Raw genomic sequence first — 23,735 nt, forward strand, 5'->3', positions numbered from 1 at the left:
TAATAATTCAACTTACTGCCTTCGATTATCATATTTTTTTATTAGGTTGGTGACGTATTTCGTAATAGCCCGGCATCACGTTACATCATTATGTAATATATTATATATAGGTACAACTGTTTTATAGTGGGAAACTGGGAATTGGAACCACAGATTAAAGAATACTAATAGGAACCCTCGGCATTTAATTTGTTTTTACGTATACAGATAAACGCTATCCGCAGTTTTGTCATTATTATGCTATTTAGTATTTCGTCTATTATTTCAACAGACTATATTATTTATCACCTACAAGCTACAAACGATAAATGTAAATCCGGATTTATGATCGTTCTTAACTTCAAAAAACATTATTCTTAATTGATTCTAAAAAAATGGCAAATATATCCATTAATGAATAGTAATCTAGGAGAAATAATTATTCAGATTAGTTATTGAGATTAAATATTCGAAAAACAACAGAATTTCAAATTCTTCCTATTATCATTTTTGTTAGGTATGCTTAAGAAAAATGATAAGTCACGAGATGCAATTGAATATCTGCCTTCATACTAAGTATAAAATGTAATTTATTATTAATATTGGTTAAAAACTTAAGTTAATAATTTGTATGTTTAGTTTAATAGTATAATATACTGAAATGTAAACAGGTCAAACTATTTGTATTTACTCAATATTCTGGGTAGATTAGATAGAGTATCACTGTTGTAACGAAAAAACATATATATTACACCACCTTGTTTTACTCAGTTAAATTGTTATTGTCATGATATAATAAAAAACTTGGTATATTACTAGATATTATTTTCCTCCCTCCCTTTAAATGACTACAGTATCTGATAATGATCTGCATGAGTTTACTTCCAGGCACATTATGAAGAATCTTTTTTTTAAATCTAATAATAACTTAAGAACACAAAAACTAAGAAAGAGTGCCTTACGCCCCAACCATCATTTTAAGTATTTTCACGGACCGAATAGTGGAATTATTTTTAACAGTTATTCTTGAGTACAAAAATTGTCCAAGAAATACATAATGAAAATTATAATAAAACTAAGCTCATGTAACTTCACACCAGAATATTCATTTTGACATTAAAATCTCAGTTACATTATAAGAACAATTAAGTCATTAAGAGTATGTCAGAGCACAATTTGTTTTTTCCCTCTGGCCAACGCAAAAAAGTCATTTTGCAGATAGATTTAGCATAACCAATCATGTGTTATTAGTTATAATATTAGAATCAATTGTTATTATTATCAAACTTAAGTGTAAGGATATCATACAAGTCAGCTCTATAGCAAGTTTTGGGCATTTTTAAATTCTAAGGTCTCTTATTTCTATAAAAGCCTATAAAGAGCCTTAAATAATATATTAAGCACAGTAATTCCTGATTACTGCTAAGTTTGTTATCCTAGGATTGTTCTTTCAAAGTCTGTTTAAGTGTCGGTTAATGCTAACTGGCTTATAACAGATTTTATAACTGGTATAATTTTGCCAGTTCAGCGACCATTAATTTTAACCTGATATTTTAAGAACGGTTTTTAATTTACTTAACTAAGTACAAGAGTAATGGAAATAATATTGTGTAAACAAATATTTAAAATGTGCAGTAATCCTATTATATTTTTTTACGTAATGTTTTATCCAGAATTTAAATAATTAAATCAAACATTCAAAGCTAATGAATAGTTAAGACCTTAGTGGCGTACCTTACTATTATCAATATGGTACAATGGTGGTACAATGGTGATACAATAATGTATTGTTATTAAACCAAAATTGGATTAACATTAAAGAAGAAGTATGTAATGCAGAAAAAGCCTACATATGAACTATAGAACAAAATAGATTATAAATTTGGAACTGAGATAACTTAAGTTTTCTAAGTAAATAATGACTAAAAACAAAGGAGAAAAATCACAAAATAAATTTATTTTATTAATACTAATTTTAAAAATATAATCATAGTATAATATAGTTGTTCATGTCAAAACATTTGATTCTGAGAAATTAATAGTACTAATAGTAACAATAATATGATTCAACAGTTGCCTTCATAGGATATACAAATTAACAACTTCAGTATAAAAACAACCTAAATATTACAGTATTTTATAAATACAGTTTCATTGATACTACTTTGGTAATTTAAAAACAAAATAGTTTCACAATTGACAACTTATTGTGTATGCATGAACATACTGTATTTAAAACATACCGTCGTTTGCTCCCAACGGTATTAACAACAAGATAAAACATATCAGGTTACGGAATAAATCTTTATGATCAGATGGCACAGCATATGGCGTCAATTTGGTTGTAATATCATGTAACTGTTAAATTATATTTGCATTGAAAAAAAATGATTTAGAATATTAGATATTATTTAGTATCAATGGGATATAATTACCTCGTGGCAGATACAAATAAAAATGAAAGAAACAATTAAACCATTGAGTACTGGATAACCAGGCAATAATACAAGAACTCCATGAGTATCGGCTGCTAACCATATATGACATTGGCAAACCATTAATTCTAACGATATTCTGCCAAACCAAGCAAATAAACTGGAGAAACGTGTTCTCAATACGCCAGAAACATTTCTTAATATAATGTAACTTATTATCTGTAAATAAAAATAATATTTATTTAGTAAATACAATAATTTTTAATAATTATTACAGAATCTTACAGGAATTACTGATGTATAAGATAATAATTCATAGCATTCTGTTTTATTCTGACACAGAATATTATAAACAGTCGAGGCAATAAGTCCAATAAATGCAACAAATGAAGAGAACACAGCTAATCGAGGCAACACTAAATTACTGTGATTATTGTCATCAATTAAATTATAACGTTGAGCTAATATGATGATAAAACTCAGTATTACACCATTAACAACACTAAACATATATTTTTTTAATTATTATACATATTTTAGACTGAATTTATTATATTTGTTACCTAAAACGGTTTAGTTTCCACCGATACCACCATTCATGAATATCGTCATCCGTAGTTACAAATAAGGCTTTCCATGGACGCGTGAGAAAAATTTTATCAAAAAATACCTAAAAATTAAAATTTATTAAGATGCATCATTAATATATATAAAATATGGGTATTATAATTAAACATACCTCAGACATATAAAGAATGGTGATGAAAATGAAAAGAGATAATATTTTTAAAATTATATATAAGTACTGGGCCGGTCTTATTTCAGATGAAGCTGCAGTTACACGAGGTGGACAAATTAAAAGTAAGTACAGAATGGTAAACCAAAATGATACTAGAGGTATGTAATAATAGAATTGGTATGGCCGGTTCATGCAAACACATAACACTACAGTCAACATGTTCAACCTAAATAAGATCTAAAAAACAAAATCCCAATTATTAAGATTAATACATTTTAGTTTAAATATTATACTAGGTCCATTATTATTTATTTGTAATTTTTATAATACAAATCTAACATATCAGCGCATTGATTTTCTAATGTATTTTTGTTTTACTAATAACTATTTATGTTTAAGAGCAAATATTAAAACTAAATTTTTTATCTTTATTTTGTTACTCAACATTTTTAAAAATAACACATTATTGACATTTACTTAAGAAAAAAATATAAATTGATATATTTGGCTCACTGGAAAATGTATAGGGATATAGAATATGATTTATTGTTGATATTTAAAATGGAACCACATACCAAACACATTCAAAGAAATTGTTTTGGGCTAATAATATAAAATACCAATACATTTTCTTATCAGGAATAACAAAAAAATGTAATACCACATACAGGGCACAATTGTACCTCAAAAATATTTGATGAGTTATTTTTTGTATTTGGTACAATGGAACACTATTATAGTAGTGTTTATCACATTTACATATTTACCAACTGGTTTTTTGCTAAGTAAGTAAGCATTAAAATCTAAAATGTTTAAGTGCAATTATTTGAATTTTATTAATTATAATGCAATTTTGTTAAATTTTGGTTCCAAATCAAAGAACAGTTGAATATGACAGTTGAAAACAAAAAATTATAGTCCAATTCAATTATGTATAAGATGGTTAGATTAGATTGTTAAAATAAAATGTAAAAAAGTTTTTTGTTTTTGTAGGATTCAAATTTTATATAAGAAAAAATAAAAAACATTAAACAATGAATTAAAAATATTCATAACATTATAACGAAACATTGTTATTTTTAGTGCAATACTGCAATACATTTTACTACTTTTTTACTATTTCAATATCTACGCCCTAGTAATTAATTTATAGACTAGGACTAGTTGATGGTAAAATAAAAATTAGGTATTTAGAATGTGTAATATTATTAGTTTTAAATTAACTTATTTGTTTTTCAGACATTCTGTTTATATTATAGGCAATTTTTTGTAAACTTTATACATATTAGGTAATTTTTCCTTAATTTTAAAACTTAAAGATAGTTAATATTATTTTAACTGTCCAAGTACAGGTGTTTGTTTATGTTACACTGATGTGTCATATTATATTCATTTACAGACATATCAACAAGTAGGTATTATTGTCGGTGCCACAACTTTAGAAAACCAATATGGAATGACAGAACTCAGTATCTATTAAAATAATTTATGGTGTATTTTGATCCATAATACAATTGTTCATAATATCAAATTTCAATGTTTTAAGGGTAAGCCTCAAATGAGTTTTTTTAAAACATCCTAACCCTAAATCTATAGTGATGAATAAAGTAAAAACTATGTAAATATAATAAGTTGTATAAAATATAAATTGTTTTATGTTATGGTTCAAATTGTATACTATAGTCTATAATACATCCTAAGTTAACTTGAGTATTAGAAAAATATGTTGTAAAATTATAGATTAAAAACAATTATAAATTCCTTAGTTTCAAAAATTAATGATTCAAATCATTTGTGTAAAATTTAAAATGTAGTTACAATCAAATTATGTCATATAAAAAAAAAAAATACACAGAGCAATTAATGCGTATCACATTTTAATGTTGTGTGATGTTCATTTGATATTCTGATCCGTTTTGTAATATTGGTAGTAAATACACACAAATATAAAATGATGAACATTTTAAAATGATTTTGTAATACATTTTATACAATATTCAATGTTAATAGCTAAGGCTTGAAAATGTAAACCAATGATTCTCAAACATTTTCTTTACAGCAATTTAACATATCAAAATTACATATTATGCACATATTTTTCATAAGCATTTTGAGTTAAAATTTGTAGCTATGAACAATTTTAGTTATTTTGTACAAAGTCTATTAAATATTATATTTAAAAACATTATTATTTTATACAATCAAAATATGAATTGTTCCACATCACTCTCCTTTATCAGTTCTCCGTCCAGTAGTATAAAGTTCACACAAGACCAGAGAATGATAAAGGAGTGTAACAGGAAAATCTAAATGATAAATGAGGATTTTATAGATACAATCAACAAATTCAATGATTTACCTGAAAATAACGAGTAAGTCCTGCATCACTTCTATGCCACATGTAATAAAAATGTCCATAGCCCGTAAGAAATAGATATGCAGATATTAATATTTGAACATGATTTGCAATTGATGTTTTGATACTTGCTCCAGTTAGATTGTATATTAAAATTATTAATTGCATCCAACCTAGAAATAAAATGTTTTATTTACTTGTTCAGTCACCTCTAAATCCATCCAGTGTTCTAAACTTTGCTAAAATAATGAATTTATTTTTGTAAAGTCCTTAAAAAAAGACATCGTTCACATTCGTGTTTTTTTCTTCAAATAAACGAATTTGCATTCACGTTCATTGAAAAAATGAATGTGTTCACAGGGTCGTACATTAAATTTTTTATAATAAGAATTATAATAAGAAAATATTATTATATAAAACAATAAATCAATAAATTTAACAAATGTAAAATAAATAGTATCTTCAAAATCGCCAAAACTCAATCAAAATTATAGTCTTACAAGTTAAATTTGAAAAAACGAGCGACTTTCACTAAATATGAACATGAACATACGTTCATGAACTACATTCTTTCCAAACACGGCCTAAATCCTACATTTATAACAACAAAATAGCTGATACTATATGAATTAATATACATATATATCAGATTATTATGAGTTATACATAATATGTTTATAATGTATCTTGAAATGTTTTAACTTTCTGTAATTGTATTATGTAAGTACCTATATTTATATAATTTTTGAAACATGATTGAATTAAAAAAATTCTTATAATCAATACCTTTCCATTCGTCAGTTTGATCTCGATGAAGTACTTTTGTGTATCTACTTTCTTCAGTAAAAAATAAACCAAGAACAAATACATAACCAACAGGCAACCAAAAACTGGCGTCAGAATAATATTTGTTTTCTTTCATGAAAAAATTAGTTCTGAAAGTAAAGTATTTTAATAAACATCATAAAATATTCTAATAAATAATAGAAGAATCAATAATTTACCTGTCACATAAGTAAAAATAAATCATAATAAGACCCAATTTTGCAAGAGAAATCATTACCACATAGCTTGGTTCATTTTTAGATAACCTATTTTGTCGATATCTAACTGCCATTAGGATTCCAATGAAAATACTAAATAAATTTCAAATTTATTAAAAATTTAAACATGGGTGTTTATTAAAGTAGCTTACCAAATGATAAAAAAAACCAACATATAACTTTGTAATGAAGTGTATGGTTCAGTACTTGAGCAACAGGTACCATCATTAAAATTCATATGATCATTGCAATATAAGTTTAACAATATTTGAGCTCTTAATCGTAAAGATGCATTACTAGAATGGAGACCATCTGGACTATCATTCATTTCTCCCTGGGAAACAAGTCTTGAACTCCACCACATTTCAGCTGAACTTTTACTTAAAACCTAAACATTTATAAAAATCTTATCATTTAATAATACTCGTAGAATTTGAATAAAGATTTAGAGACCTACTATAACAAATTTACACAGAAAATGTATTTACTATAAAATAATAAGCTTACATCCATTGCGGCTTCATTATACAAATCAATTAAATTATTAGTAACCATAGACATTGAACTATCAAGTTTACTCTCTTCAACTGGTTCTTGCAAAACCCACAACACTATTGATTTTGATGAGATATCATTAATAGGCTAAAACAAAATATATTTAATTTAATTTTAATTTGTATAAACTATACTTCATATTGTCTTACCTCAATTAATAGCGTGATATTAGCAATATAATCTTGAATACCATTTAAGGATCCATTTGATTGAATTATGGGCCAAATAGCACTTCCTGCTACAATTACTCGAGGTTTATCATTTACATCCTATATCATATATCACTGTAAATTTTATTTTTATTTAGGTCGAATATAAAGTAAAAATATTTAAATATATGTTCAATTTACTTGCTTTCAATTTTTTAAAATATTTGACCATTGGATCTATATATGGACTCCCAAAAAAATTTACATCCAATTTCAGACGACTGTCATGGAATAGATGATCAGAGTCAGAATAATGAGATAGTGCAAATTTTGAACTTTTAACCAATTGTGCTTTTGGTTCTATAGTATGAATTAGAGCATTATATATATCTAGTATTCTAGAATCACCAATAAAATGAAACTGGTTATGACTTCCTCTAAATGCTAAATATTTTAAGCAACGGCTACAATCTCTGAAATCAATATTTTAATAAATAAAATGTTAATTATTAAGCATAAAAATACAAAATAGTTTAGTAAATAAAATTCTATAAATGTTGGATGTACAATCAACTATTATTTTAATTTAATGATTTTATTATTGGTGTTCGATTTGGAATTGTATGATACAGTACGACAGCAAGGTATTTTTGTTCCCATATTACTAATTTAATATATAAATTAAGCTCACATTATTCATGGTAGATTATTATATATGAGACTGTCAAAGATTTTTGTTAACCTGTACTCGATATGATGTTGATATTTTATAGTACCTACATAATAATGTTCTTCTTTAAATTTAGAAACAATAATTTAATATTAACAAATAGTTATTCAATTGTTAAGTTTGATTATTATAGACTGCCAAGCACGTAACAGCAATTTATTAAATCTTCCACATTTTTTTTTTTCAAAATCTCATAATTTTTTATCAATATAATGCTTAGACTGGCGGTCTTACACTTATTGCTATTTTATTCAAAAATAAAAACACAAACTTACATTGTTAAACAAAATAATTAAATAATAAGTTTAACATAAATTGAGAAAAAAAATTGATTACATTTATATATTTTAAACATAGGAATAAAAGGAAATGTATGACTTATTGACATACATTCACACTAACCTAACCTAGGGACACATTAATCTGAAAAGTTCTTAAACAAAAACCAGTTGGCATAAATGCATTCAAACTATACATTTCCAACCATTGGCCGTTAAGCAAAATAATGGTAGAATTATATTTAGTTGCTACCAATCAAAATTGTTTTACTCCTTAGTTTTAACACAATTCAGTACAGGCGCGGATCTAGAACGTATTAACGGGGGGGGGCATCTTAAATAAAATTTCAGCCTATAAGTCTGATAAAAATGCAAGTTATGCAAGTCCATTTAAGCGTGAGTCTACGGGGGGGCCATGGCCCCTTGGATCCGCGCCTGATTCAGTAATAGCCACGGAGATGTAACAAATTTACATCTACAGAATACCTACAACTGACCAATTAATTTTGATCAGTTTTAACTCAACCATATTATTTAAAGTTTATAACATTTTTTAATTAAGTCTAACTCAAATCCTCAAGATAGTCCAATTCTAAAAGTTAATAATATTTATTGATTAATATTAAAATGTTCTTTAGTTTTACTTAATGCTTAAAGTAGGTATAGGTATGCTATGAAAATTACTTGTTATAATTTATAACAATCACATACACAACAATAATAATAATTTGTATTAATAAAACTATTTTTATCAGGTGATCATATCATGCATGTTCCATTGCACCTATTCTACCAATCTCCTGTGAGCATTATAACTGAGAAGTTACAAATAGCCATTACTACAGCCTATTTCAACAACAAAATCATACTTTGGGAAATAGACTGAACCAAAATTAAACTTACAATTCACTATATTCGTGCATCATGCAACCATATGGTTGCCAGCCCATGTCACCTTTGTATCGTCCGTCGGATAGAAGCCATTTGCAGGAATCTCTTGCTACAAAAATATACTAGATTATAATATGAATAGTCGGAAATAGAATCAAAAGTTGCAAGTTGTGTATAACTAAGTACTGCCTGTTTTTGTATACTTACCATAAAACAAATGAATACAAGAATGGATGACAATAAACCAAAACACAAAGCATAATGCTATTTTCTTGGCATTTTTAGAGTTAAATTTTTTATTAATGTCGTCGTGCCTCTGAACGGATTCATTGCATAATAGCGGCGCTTCGTCGGAGATTTGATCATCGGCCATTTTCATGAATCATATATAAGCATTGCTGATATTTCGGTCACTATCCGTTGTGCGTTGATTTTACTTAACACACGACAAATCACAGCTTGCAGACAATTATATTCAATTTATTGAAAAAATGTTATTATTAAACGAAAAACGGAGCAGAAGGGTTAAAACAACAAAACTTCCGCTTAAATAATTAACACTTTATTTTTTTTTTTTCGGGAGGATGAGATCAGAAATCATTGCCTAATGACCATTGGGGCTAAAACAGTGTAGCCATATCGCACCAACCTATAATACATTAATACTGTACAATCCAAAATGTGTGGACGAGTGTACAATTACAGTGTACAATAGTGTACGATATTATCGTGGGTAAAGAGAATAAAAAAAAAAGTATCATATGGACGATATTGAACCGTTGGGCGAATGACGATGGACCTTTTTATTAGGGAAATAAGCTGTATGATATTTTGTCGCTATAATTCAATATAATATTTTAAATTAAAACCATTGTCTATTGATTTTATAATAATAATTATTAATTATATTTTTCAAATAAAAAACTGAACAACATTTTCGAGTAATTCCTACAATTAAAATGTTTATAGAAATTGCATTAGACGACCAACGCCATTATATTGCTCACTATATGTATAGCACTACCTGCAGCTATTATTAATCTATATAAACGTTACAATTTGAAAATAAATTATTATATTTTACTTTTTACATATACACCACAATCAGGTTCAGTCTAAATGTCTAATGTATGTATATAAATATATAATATATTTTACAAGAACTGTAGCCACATAATAGATGAAATTAGGTAGCAGGATACTGGATAGGTGGCAGTGGCATAGAAATAGTTTTTGCATCGATCGAAAATCATAAACCTACCAACCGCTATACGGCTATACTATATTGAGTCTATATTATAGAGCATAGACAATTCCTTCGATACAAAAATACAAAATGTTCAAAATTCAAAAACTTTGCTCTGTCCAGCGAGAGATCACGCCTAACCTGCACATCCACCCGCGTCACCTATCAGAACTGGTTCCCCCTTGGCAGGATGTCGTGTGGCGATGCACGGAAAACTCGATTTTAGTCAGCCCGTAACGTGTTTTCTCTTTGGACTATAAGTATAAACTATAAAGTATAACTGCTTTTAGGACTTTAGCTTTTAGCAATGCTAAACTACGGTAACTATATATTTCAAAAGCTTATAATTGTATTATAGTGATTTTTGAAAGTATAACGAGTAAATATTAAATAATCAAATTAATTACATGTTTAGAAAACTAAGGTACCCATTATATTTTTAACACTTTGGAAACTGTTCATGATTAATGAATACTTTATTAACGTTTTTATTTTTCTGAAAAAGATACATATGTACCTAATTCCGATGATCAACATTTTATAATTTTATAATAGTAAAAATGAATGAATAATAATAAATAAAATGTTATTCCTAGTAATTATTGGTCAAATAAAAAATAAATATTAATAATAAATACGAACTGTTGCCTGTCGGTACAACTATAAGCCTATAAAATATATAATGTAACTTTAGTCCAATCATTATTGTTTGTTTTATAAATATTATGATACTATTACTATAACCTATTACCTACCTAACACGTATGTTGAATTTATTCCTACCATAGAAATATTAAGACATATTCTTAATATCTCTATGATTCCTACCTACTTATAAACAAAAGTTATACTATACGCATGCGTTAAAAGATTAAAAACCATAAAAACTAACTACCTACTAAGTAGTAAGTACCTATTTAAAAGTGTGCGTAAATGCGTAATTTGCTATGACTATAATAATAATATTATAATGACTTATGACTTTTGAGTATTGATATCGATATGACTTGCTTGGCTGCGTTTCACATAATATTATAACACTTATATAGTATAATACTACACTACTACAGCCTATTCTGTATAGTGTATAGGTACAAACATATGATTGAAATTAGTTTAAACTCGACTCGAATGTTTCCTGTTGGCTGTTAAGTACGTATAATTTTATCTCAAACACTTACGTGTATAGCCGTTTAGATACTTATAATTTAAAATTATATTGTATCATAAATCATAATAGTCATAAACTCATACCATAATTTTATACTATAATATAATTACATAAATATATAATGTGTAATGTACTAAAAATTATAATTTACTAACTAATCTACGCGTACGTATGGTGTTTTATACGTAAAGACTGTAGCTGGGATCACCAAGTAATGACAAAATGTATCAAATTGAAAATGTACAAATTATTTTTTAGTTAAAAATGTATAATTTTTTCAGCTTCTATAGCTAAGGATTGAAAACATAAAACAAGGTTCCACGTAAGTAGTTAATTCTTTAACCAAAATAAAATCTAAAAAAAATTATAAACACAATTTTTTTATGGATATTTTAAGTTCAAATGTTGACGAAATTACATACTAAAACCAAGAATCATATTAGTTATCTTATTATACAAATCGAAATTTCTTTTGTCACGTATATACTTATTATTGCCGAGATATAATAGTTTTAAACTGAAAGCAAATAAAAACCACGAATAACTTAGTAATAATTTTAATAATTTTAGTTATTTTGCTGTATTAATACTGTATAATTATTATATATATGTAGTTATAAATAATAATGCAATTTAGTATTCCTCACCTCCGCTCCCACGAGTACTCTTAGTTTAAAAAAACAAAATTAAAACATAAATATTTGCCTGCCCCGGTAACATAGCTTTATATAATATCAATATATGATCCCTACTATATATTTATATAATTATATACCCATTACCTATATGGCTAAACATGGCTATTTTATAAAATTCATTTTTGCACTTTCGTATTTGGTATATAAATATATAATACCATATTATAATTTACATGGGTACTCTATCAGTGGCGCAACTAGGATCTTTATTGGGCCCTGAAGACAAAGTAAATCTGGGGCCCTATAATTAATTAAGTATTTGTAGATAATTTTTTTTTTAATGCTGACACAAGCGAAATAATACTGTGTAAATTATTTCTGGTTATATTTTAATAATAATTAATAACGAAATTACAAAATTTATTGAAAAAGAATTTAAAAAAAAACATTTTAAATTTAAAATATAATTATTTAACTAAGCATATTAACTTTTCTTGCTTTGGTTTAAGACGTAAGGCAGATATTGCACAATGACTAAAATCGGTACTTCACGTTTATAACAGACGTAATCAATGTATATCATAATATTATACTAATTCATTTTACATGGAATTTTAAAATAACTTCATATGGATATGACCGTCGCCCTTAAGAAAACCGGTATATTTATGAATTGTCAAAAGTATCATAGACCATATTAAACTATAGACCGATCACCGATGGACGTTTCATTTATAAATTGACAATTGTCATATTACTATATTAGTTATTATTTATATTTTAAATGGCCAGTGGATCTTGATATCTAATAATAATATTTACGGTGAGCATCGGAGTCGGAAATAAATATTGACCCCCGCCCGCCACAAATCTGTATGATACCATCATTGGGCTGTTATTCTCAGAATGTTAACAGTATTGTTGTATTAAGTATTTATAGGTACATAATAATATACAGAATATTAAGTAATGAGCAATGGCTGTAGAACTATAGTCTATAAAACATAATACAATATAAATAATATAATAATATAAAATAATACATATATAGTATAGTATAGTGTTTAACTTGCGGACTGCACGGTCTGCACGTACCACACTGCGCCCTCGCGTATTAATTATTGATTATAATAATTTCATCGGTATCAAAATTAACTATGATAAAAATGTTAAATGATCACAGATTTGATTTAATTCTTTAGCATTAAAAACACCCTACCGGCTCCCAGGTTACGAGTATGATGGGACCCCTTTGAGTCTTAGGGCCCCGATGCTAGGCATCGCCACCAGCCCCGGTTGTTGCACCACTGTACTCTATATGATTGAGAAACAGCTACATTATGTATACCTATCATCATAATTCATAGTACCTATGAATTATGATACCATTGATACCTATACAAGAAAATAAAAGAAAACAGCTGATTATAAAAAAAAGGCCTCAGTTGGATACGATGGAGGGGACGGAAGGGCGTATGCAACTATATATATATGTAACTATAAATAATAATATAAACCTACTGACACTACTGAATAGTGATTACTGATTATTGACTATTGTACTTAATGTTCAGATTTTTACCTGACTTGAGTGCTTGTATGAGTGAAAATTCTTAATGTTGCTTGTTCATCCATAACTGCCCACCTAGGTAAAAATAGACTTAAAAAAGGCTTTATACTTGTAGTAAACTAGTAACTACTACATGCGTCCTACCACACGTCTAAAATTTAGATTGCAGACATCTATTTGAATATTTAATAGTTTTCCAAATCAATATTTTAAAAACATTAATAGTGGTGGGAAATATAGGCAAATAAGTAGATATATACCGGTTATGAGACATCCTACATTTTATACTATTACTATTACTATTATAGTATTATATTAAGCATTAAAAATATATAATTTAAATCGATCACATTGCTCTTAAAATACCTATTTTTCCTTAATATCGATTATAAAATAATATATTTCATTATTTCATGATGGAATTCAAATGAGTACACTCTCCAGTCATTACATCTTATACTATCTTAGTATAGGCATCATACAGATTATCCCAATGATTACAATAGTATTATACTATTTTAGCGATACTATAATTTATAGAGTAAACACTATAAAGCATTAAAACTAAACATCTACAGGGTGACTTTTTAAGCATGCTCGCCCCATTTTTATGCTTGAATTATACATACATTCAAATTCTGATTTTTGGAATTTTTAAATGTAGTTAATTACGATATTTTCGTGTGCTTAGATTTTTCACAACATTTAAAGATTATTCTGTGGCGATACCAACTTTTGTTTTTTATATGACGACCTATATGTTTTAAAGCAAAATGTGGTTCTGAAAATGTTGGCGTATTGTAATCGAAATTTGAACTTTCTTCCTTAGTTATTCTTCTTTACATACTCCTTTCATAATCCTACATGGCTACATGATAAATTATAATTGATCTGTTTGACTCATACAGTCGCACATAACCTACACACTTTATTAACTATAATAACTATATATATATAATATATACGATATACCTACTGGCTACTATAATACTATATAATAATAATAAACTGTGTGAGTATACTTACTTGAACAATACTTACTGATGATTCGCTAGGTCACATTGATATTATACCATATTTGTTTCATCAGTTTAAAGCGTTTATATAATATATTATATATATATGTACTGTGAGGTGGTCTGCAACTCGTATTGTGCGTTAGTTAATTCAGATTTTGAAATTGTACAGTCGTTGTTCACTCTTTTGCAGCAACGGGGATGAAATCAATATAAATTATAAGTTGCTTCTGATTGTACAATACATAAAACTCATACCAATACAACACATCAAAAATATACGCTTCAATTATAGTGGTTGTTGTGACGATTCAGGGAGGGACACGTATATCACCTCATATACAGTGTTTTCATGAACCACGTATGGAGGTAAACATTCATTGAGGGTTTAACATATGTTTGTGGAGATTTTATAAGCTGTGGAGAGTAAGTACGTTGTTATTTATATACGTTATGTAATTATGTTAAGTGTTAGCCCATTTAACTGCTACATTCTCATAAATCATAATGAATATTGAGTAGATTTTTGATTATTGATGTACACTGTCCAGAATAATGCTTACTGCAGAGTTTGTGAACTTGTCACTTGTGGGTACATAAAATAACACGCAGCTATATAGTAGATAGTATATTACTTATATTACCTACCTATATAAACTGATGTCTACATAAAGTGCACCAAATAAAAAACTCAATATATGATAGTAAGAAGTAAACCTCAGATAAATGTATACAATATTATATTTGTATATAATAACATCATTATAAATGTAAATGTACATTTTTTTTTCAAAATAATCAGGAACACCAAATTAGAGAAAAAATTTAATTTTTATATAAAACGAGTAGGTACTCGACAAAATTGTTTGTTTTTTCAAAAACTCGTAACTATTTAGGTAATTTAAATGTTCACCAAATGTTTATAATTATAATATCATTTTCTAATTTCCTACATATATTATTTCTCTTAATATTTTTACGATTTTTGAGCTAGGTGTGAACATTTATAATTTTCAATTTTTTAAAGCTTTTTTCTAAAAATGTTGATAAAAAATATGGACACACATTATACCTACATGGACACGAATTTTTTTTAAGCATTTAAATTTTAAAGTTCACAGTTGTACAACATGTTGTAAATAGTTGCAATGATTTATCATTGAAATTAAATTGAACAAGTCATACATTTGTAACTGGAAATTTAGGGTGAAATTACTGAGAGGGGGGGGCTTATCTAAGACATTACTTCGCTCACAACTATTCATTCCAAAAAAGGCAATTTACAAGAGTATACTTGGCTACTACTATAAGTACAGACGGCCATGATTAAATCACTTTGGGGACCTAGGCACTTTCTCTACAATGCGGAGAAATATGGAGAGTTTAATATATTTTGAACTTTTCATGGGCCCTAACGGACTAGCATCTATTGCCCCGACGCACAGTGCCTATATTTTCTATGAGGTTTAATACGGTCCTGGAGATACTTGGTACACCGACAATTTTAGAATCGACTACAAGTTTGTAGAATAATATTCTTCACAGTGAAAATGATCGATAAAATATAAATTAACATGCATTTAAAATTCTTGACCGTTTAATCTGAATAATTTATTTGCTCTTATAATGATGCAATTACTGTGATCCTTGGCTATTAAACATCGACGTTAAAATTGAATCGTTAATCGTAAATAGTTCACATAATATTTATCTCGAAAATTACAGGATAGCCGATAGGTCATGTGTATTACGTAAAAATAATATATATACAATATTGTCTATTGAATGTATCATTATATCATGATATTAATAATTACTGATAAGTAATAGCTATAAGCACAGAACAATATAAGTTCACTATCATTAAATTAAACTATATTATTACAACGAAGTGTGAGTAGTTGCAGATTGTTAGAATACTAGGTACCTATTACATTGACAATTATTTTGAAACTTAGACATCGACAATCATATAAATGTTATTATTTTTTTTTTTTTAATTTGTATGAGATAATGTACAATCTATAATGTATAGCACAATAAATATATGTGAAAAGAGTTATACATGAATAAGCTTGATTAAGAAGTCACCCTAAGCCTTAGGGCCTGAGGTAACCCTTTAAATTGAAAAGTTTGGAAGGTGTGAGTAAGAAAGGCACGACATTTATTAATAAGAGTAGGTAAGGTGCAATTTTTATTTTTTTATTTTTTTTTAAGAGGTCTCTACTCTCTACACCATATTCTTTTTAGCCTCCGGCGAGGGGTTTCAGAAAGCGTTAAGGAAAATGTTATTATTAATAATAAAAGTCTGTGGACTGCGATTATAAATATATACCTAGTAAATAATATTATATAATGTAGTAAATTAAGTGAACTGTGGATGTTACCTTTACCTATTCTGGCTATTCATAAAACTATATAGGTATATATTAGGTTTATGGTGTTTATGCTACATTTTACTACAGTTGACAATGATTCAATACTACATTACTACATGGCTACATGCCTACATAGCTTCTAAAAATATTTTAAATCTTTTTCCCTATTATTAAGAATTACTAATAATTGCAAAGATTATAGTTTAAAAAGTAAATATGGGTATTAAAATATACCAATATCTAATATATATATACAAAGCGTCGTAGAATTTATTATGGGAATAGAGAAAAACTGATAATAATATTATAGTAAAAGTGTACTAGGTACCTACCTATAGTGATTTATTTATTTGTGGAATAAAATATTTTAATTACAATTCGTCAATATTAATTATGAAGATTAACAGCGTGTTACATAAAAATGTCTATATAATTATACATTAGTAGCCAGTAGGTGGGTATATAACTAATAATTTAGTGTAAATACAAAATATACATGATAGGTATAAGGCGTGAACTCAATAGTTTTTATTAACCAGTTTTTTAATGTGGAGATATATGTAAGCCATTATATGTATAAAGTTAGCCAGAGCCATACCATGGGCATAAAATAATTCGTGTTAACTATAACCACCTAAAGGCTAAAATGCCTTCAGTGGGCTAATGTTGAACGGATTTGCTTCGGCTCAGATTTGGATACTATATAACTAAATGAGAGCCATAGCCTATAGGTATAATATCTATTTATAAATGAGCATTTTTCCATTTTGTTTTTGAGACTGAGTTTGGATTTAAGGATAAGGTGAAGAAGTCGAAGGCGTGAGTTACATTGTTTTTCTTTTATTTTTAGTAAATATTTTTAGGCGAGCCTTTGTCAATAGCTATCTAAAGTATTTTATTCAGTTCGAGTTTGACAAGTGGTTTTCAGTTATTGTTTAAAATTTGTTTTTTTCGATGTAGAGTGAATCTTACCTATAATTGAGCTGTTTATGCCTGATTGGTAGGATCGAACACCGAATTGGGGGTCAAGTATTTTGTTTTCCAAAACAATCTGAGAAAGTAGTTTTAGAAGTTTCCCGAGGAGTTTGTCACGTGTTGCAAGTAGAAGGCTGATGGGTATTGACTGAAAAATATGTTTATTATTTGATATTTTAACATACTTGTATGATACAGCCTTCAAATATTTATAATTTATGATTTTATAATTTTTTACTAAAATATAAGCCCATTTGTCGTTTTTTACCCTTGTCGTTTTTTAAGTGTCGTTTTGACCTAAGTTCATTTATTAACTATGATTTCACATTTCACACTATCATTATCGTTTTATGCTATCACCTAACCTAACATTTTAGGAATCGTCAACTCGACTTCTTTATCATGGTCCATACCACATTACTTTACCATCATACACATAATAATATAATATTCTACATGTGGATACTGGATCGCCGAATGCCGATTCCCCAGACAACCCAGTACCCACGGGTCATGAGTCATGACTGGTCAAGCTAATGTTATTGTATTCTTAATAGGTAAGAGTTATTAGGTGGTTATTAAAGTTAGAGAGTAACAATATAGTATGTTATAACTTAAATCTCAAGTCAAACTCTTAAGATTTAAGGAACACATGGCTATCATTTGTCACATTTTTCTTATTCAATTCTGATTTTTTTGTAAATGTTCTCGTGAGTATTCAAATTGTTATCATAATATTTTTAAATCACATAACTCAACTGAAATTTTTGCTATCTACCTTAACAGTGAATTAAAAAGAAAAAAGTAGTTTCATGTTTTGAAGATACCAATGTTAAAATTCTGAAACACATACCCAGTTAATATGTCTTATTCTACTTTAAAAAAAGCTCTACAGATATTTGAAGAACAACCACTTTTAAATCAAAAACCGACTCAAAAAAAATCTGGTAATTTTTAATAAATTTTTCTATTTTAATTTTGAGAAAGAAACTAATAAACTACATGACTTTGCAGCCAACAAATCTTCCAGTCGCTTAAGTAAATCTAAAAGTAAATCACAGCGTGCCAAAAGTGTATTTAAAGTACCAAATTTTATGAAATCTGATGCTGGAAAATCTGTTCTTAAAATCAAAGAACAAATAAAAAATGAAAAGGAATTGAATTTGGTGCAGCTAAATTTAGAACGATTACATAAATTAGATAAGACTAGTTGTGTAAATAACATTGCATCAAACTTGGTATGTATATTTTTTGTATTTACATTGCAAGTTATTAAACAATATTTTAATTACCTGACTGACAGTGTTTGCTAAATTACTTTTGAAAAGTTGTAACATTAAGTTACTCATTAAATAAATTATTTTTATTTAAATTTCATTTGTGTTACCCAACATTATATTTTAATTTAAAAAGTAGGGTTTTACAAATAACAATATATTTTAAAAAAATTGTACATAATGACTAATGAGTTGTAATAACTAAAAATTAATGGTGTAATGTACCTATATTAATTGTATAGGTAGGTATAATATTGATGTGTAGACGCTAAATTTTTAAAAGCATGGAGCTGGTGCATTTTAAAAAGCTGTGCAAGTTAGTAATTTTTTTCAATCAGTTAAAGTTAAGATACTTGAATAATAAAATTAACTAAGTTAGAAGTTAGTTTGGTGAATATAGTAACTTAAGTTAAAGTAGAAGTTAGTTTTTTTATAGCTTAAAATATATATTAAGTTTTTTACTAAAAGCTAATAAAAAAAAATATATATGTATATATATATATATTAAAAAACCCTTTTGTTCTAAATATGTTGCAACTTGTAAGTATTACATACATTTATTACTTGGTGTCTCAGTATCTAACTTAAACTACTGTGGTCAATAGAAAAATTATATTGAACAACTAATAATTTGATCAAATTTTTCAACTTCAAGTAGGTAGGTAATAACTAGGGCCAACACTTATATGCATTTGCATATTTTTATTGGTTGGTCAAAAAAATAGCTAGTTTATACCAACATTTTTTTTTTAACCTAACGATGCTGTACACAACATTTTATTTTGCATATTTTTGCATTTTTAGGGCATATTTTAGCATTTAGTATATTTTTGGAGCTTATATAAGATCTTAAAAACTCGGGAATCACAAAATATTAATTTGTTTCACTCATATACCTTATTATTGGTATTTCAGCTCATTTATGAAAATAGGTAATTTAATCTTAATCGCTAATTATTAGGGTCAACAATTATATGTCCGTAGATCGGTAACCGTATCGCATAGAGATGAATATTATATTATATTTTATCGCACCTATCACAGTCGTCAGTCGTTCTTTATATTTGTGCGGTGCATTATTAAATCGACCATTGTAAAGGAAGTTAGTGGTACAAATGGCACTGATAATAACAACAAATGTGAAGATGTTTTTAAAAAAAATAATGGTTTTCATATTCTTACGAAAATTTCTAAAGTATTTTCTGGGGATGTATTCACGTTAGAAGGCATCCCAGAAGATTTGACCAACAACTATTTGTTGCATTATAAATACGCATCTATTACATCCGTTGATGTAGAACGTTCCTTTTCACGTTACAAAAATTTGTTAATTGTTCAATGTAATAACATCGGGTAAAAATTAAAATGTAATTATTACTTTAATTTTAATTTTTTAATTTTTAATATTATTTAATATCACACATTTTTGTGAATCATTATTCATTGGCAATAATATTGTAATATAGTATAAATTGTATAATACATAAAAAAATTAATCATTTAATCATTTTTTTATAATAACAATTTTTTTAGAGCATATTTTAAGGGCATATTTTGGTAATTTTTAGGGCATAACTGTATACATATTTTTTAGATTTTTGGGGTATATAACTGTTGGCCTTAGTAATAACTAATAATTTCTATAACTTGGAAACTAATTTGAATATCAATCATTAGAACATAGAATGTCAGAATGTATAAACAAAATAAGAAAATTTAAATTATCAAAATTCTAATCATTTGCAGTCCAATCTCGATCACAATTCTTGAATTTTCTTTCATTGTTAAAAGATATTCAGAACGTGATCGATAATAAAATAAAATAAAATTTTCTAATTATTACAAATTCAAATTACATTAATTTTAAATGCCAAATTGAATGATGTGTATAGAATTAGAAACTTGTCCGTAGAGCCCATGCCAAATGAGTGCCAAAAAACATGTTTTACAGGAAATACTGTAAAATAGTCAGGTTGTTAATCTATTTTAAAAAAAAGAATATTTGGCGGGCCTGATTAAAGCTCGATTTTCAAAATTATAATTAGATATGGAAGCTAAAATATAAAATTGAGTTATACACAGATTTTTTATTCTTCAAACCTATTTTTCTAGCACTATTTATTTTTTAAAGTAAAATGAAAATTAGGGTTTTAATTTGATCAGAAAAAGGTTCTCATATCATATAAGATAAAAGAAATCATTGAAATTCGACACATCAATAAGGCGTAAGAGTTTTTCTAGTAAAGTAATTTTGTTTGTTGATATAATACACAATATCATCCCCCCTCTGCCTAAATATGTATCAGGCAGTAAATTAGTTGAAAAGTATTATAATTAAGGTAGCAACTAAAATATAAAATACAATTTTCAAATTGTATATAATTGCCTAAAACTAGAAAAACTGAGTGTTTTAAACAAACAAAATTTATAAGTATTATGAAATCATTATAATTAGTTTCTGGATTGTGTTTATGTGCTATGTAGTAAATTAGACTCCTTTTTTTTTTAAATAGTGTATTTTTATTTTACATTTCTCTACAATCCTCCAATTTGTTAAGTATGTGTTCCTGTTTTTGAGTAGTCTTTGAGTTTTTGTGTTTTTCAATGACAAAGTCAGAGTTAATCCGTTTGATGAATATATCTGTGAAGATTTAATGTTGAATATGCTCTCCATTAGTATGTGGTCGCTATAAATTATCATTGCAGTTTTTATTTCATTTCAATAATTTTTCTACAGTACAAAAATCAGAATCTATTTTTTTTTATTATCTCTCAAGTAATCTACCAGTTGACCATTACATTAAATACTATCTTTAACTTTTATACATGTTATGGTATTATTGACCAGTAATAAACATTAGTCTTTTAAGGATTGTACACAATATGTAACTTTATCTCTAATAATATGGCTATAAAAGTAGTAATATTACTATACTCTATTCCAAATAAGTCTGGAAAAATGTACGACAAAAACATGTCCAGTTAACGATAATAATTGCAATAAGGAAACTTGTAGGTCTATACAACTTTATCGGTTGGTCGACTGCCATGTGTTGGTCACGTATTGGACTGTTACCTAGTCTTGTATCTACAATTTGATACTTTTAATTTTGTATGTAAATTATATAGTTAATTTTTGTAACGATTTATTTATTTTATGAATTTTAGATTAAGCAACGATTAGTCAATTTTTCATCTGAAGTACCAAATTCCAAAAAAGAAGAGAGTACCGTATTTACCGATGAAGATTTTGAGAAATTTGAGCGTGAATATTTTCAAGACTAATGGATGATTTTACACTAGGAAAAATTATCATAGTCATAGTGCTAACTATATTTGCTTATTTTACTTGTTGGCTATTCATACCACCATTTGCTGATTCAGAATCATTTATTTATCAATTATTCCCATCCATTTATAATGCACTGGTGATGCCAGTTTCAATTGGTGTATTGTTTATAATTAGTCTGATAATTTATACTTGTGTTGCTATAAATTATTAAATTATGGCTAAACAGTTAGTTATTGTAATCGCAGGAGTTACATGTGGGGGCAAGACTACTATCGCCAACCGTCTTACAAACACATTTAATGATGTTTCAATATTACATCAAGATGATTTTTACTATACTAATTATGAAGACCATTTGGAAAGTATTCCAGAACTTAATTACCATGCTTGGGATAAAATAAGTGCCTATGATATGGATAAAATGATGGCTACAATTGATTCTCAAACTTCTAACATTTTAGTGCTTGAAGGAATTCTTTTACTGGATGATATTAGAATTTTTAATTTAGCAGATTTAACATTTTTTATTGTTTTGGATAAAAAAAATTGTCGGGATAGACGTGTAGCTAGAACATATTTGCCTCCAGAACCATCTGGGTATTTCGACAAGTATGCTTGGCCTGAGTATGTAAATCATTTAGAAATGATAAAAAAAAAGAAACCCGATGTTATATTTTTAAATGGTTCCGACAGCATTGATTTTAATACTTCTATTGTTGTAAATCACATCAATCAACTAGTATTAAATTTAAAATAATAATTTGTATATTTATCCATCAGTTTTTTTCAGTTTGTATTTCATAATATGTTATATTATAGTTAAAATGTAATGTTTATTTTTAATTATACATTGTTTATACATTTCGAATGTTACAAAAAATATTAAATAAGATAATGTTCACAATACACTTAAGAATTATTTTATTTTTCATAATTGTAATTTGTTAAATAAACAATTAGAATATTAATATTCAATTAATTATTAATCTAATGAACAGGCTTTAACTGTAGAGCTGC

General features: G+C 27.1%; 2 protein-coding genes across 8 annotated transcripts; one reads left to right on the top strand and one right to left on the bottom strand.

Moving 5' to 3' along the window:
* Positions 1-2,136: 2,136 nt before the first annotated feature.
* LOC111032489 (N-acetylneuraminate 9-O-acetyltransferase) lies at positions 2,137-9,783 on the bottom strand. Of its 2 annotated transcripts, none has more exons than XM_022312848.1 (14): positions 9,363-9,783; positions 9,168-9,264; positions 7,462-7,729; positions 7,257-7,376; positions 7,060-7,194; positions 6,705-6,940; positions 6,514-6,645; positions 6,296-6,444; positions 5,513-5,682; positions 3,154-3,390; positions 2,978-3,084; positions 2,700-2,916; positions 2,415-2,633; positions 2,137-2,337 (listed from the first exon to the last, which is right to left on the bottom strand). In XM_022312848.1, the coding sequence occupies exons 1-14, from the start codon at positions 9,532-9,534 to the stop codon at positions 2,212-2,214; spliced, it is 2,385 nt and encodes a 794-aa protein (XP_022168540.1). In that variant the 5' UTR covers positions 9,535-9,783; the 3' UTR covers positions 2,137-2,211. The 2 variants fall into 2 exon arrangements, with proteins under 2 accessions (XP_022168540.1, XP_022168541.1); XM_022312849.1 differs by having other exon boundaries at positions 9,168-9,277.
* A 1,860-nt stretch (positions 9,784-11,643) lies between these two features.
* LOC111032491 (nicotinamide riboside kinase 1) lies at positions 11,644-23,530 on the top strand. 6 transcript variants are annotated; one of them, XM_022312857.1, is made up of 5 exons: positions 11,657-11,894; positions 14,990-15,222; positions 18,936-19,096; positions 19,164-19,387; positions 22,595-22,834. In XM_022312857.1, the coding sequence occupies exons 3-5, from the start codon at positions 19,012-19,014 to the stop codon at positions 22,709-22,711; spliced, it is 426 nt and encodes a 141-aa protein (XP_022168549.1). In that variant the 5' UTR covers positions 11,657-11,894; positions 14,990-15,222; positions 18,936-19,011; the 3' UTR covers positions 22,712-22,834. The 6 variants fall into 6 exon arrangements, with proteins under 6 accessions (XP_022168546.1, XP_022168547.1, XP_022168549.1 ...); XM_022312859.1 differs by lacking the exon at positions 14,990-15,222 and having other exon boundaries at positions 11,657-11,796; positions 11,854-11,894; XM_022312858.1 differs by lacking the exon at positions 14,990-15,222.
* Positions 23,531-23,735: the final 205 nt, after the last annotated feature.

This window comes from Myzus persicae, unplaced genomic scaffold (assembly GCF_001856785.1).
Source record: "Myzus persicae strain clone G006 unplaced genomic scaffold, MPER_G0061.0, whole genome shotgun sequence".
Classification (NCBI taxonomy): Eukaryota; Metazoa; Arthropoda; class Insecta; order Hemiptera; family Aphididae; genus Myzus; species Myzus persicae.

Bases quoted from the DNA above. Each gene is read 5' to 3' on its own strand.
- LOC111032489 (XM_022312848.1), bottom strand. From the start codon at position 9,534: ATGAAAATGGCCGATGATCAAATCTCCGACGAAGCGCCGCTATTATGC. The intron at 7,730-9,167 runs GTAAGTTTAATT...TATTGATTTCAG, and splicing joins ATGCACGAATATAGTGAATT to AGATTGTAGCCGTTGCTTAA. The intron at 2,917-2,977 runs GTAACAAATATA...ATATATGTTTAG, and splicing joins TGGAAACTAAACCGTTTTAG to TGTTGTTAATGGTGTAATAC.
- LOC111032491 (XM_022312854.1), top strand. From the start codon at position 22,933: ATGGCTAAACAGTTAGTTATTGTAATCGCAGGAGTTACATGTGGGGGC.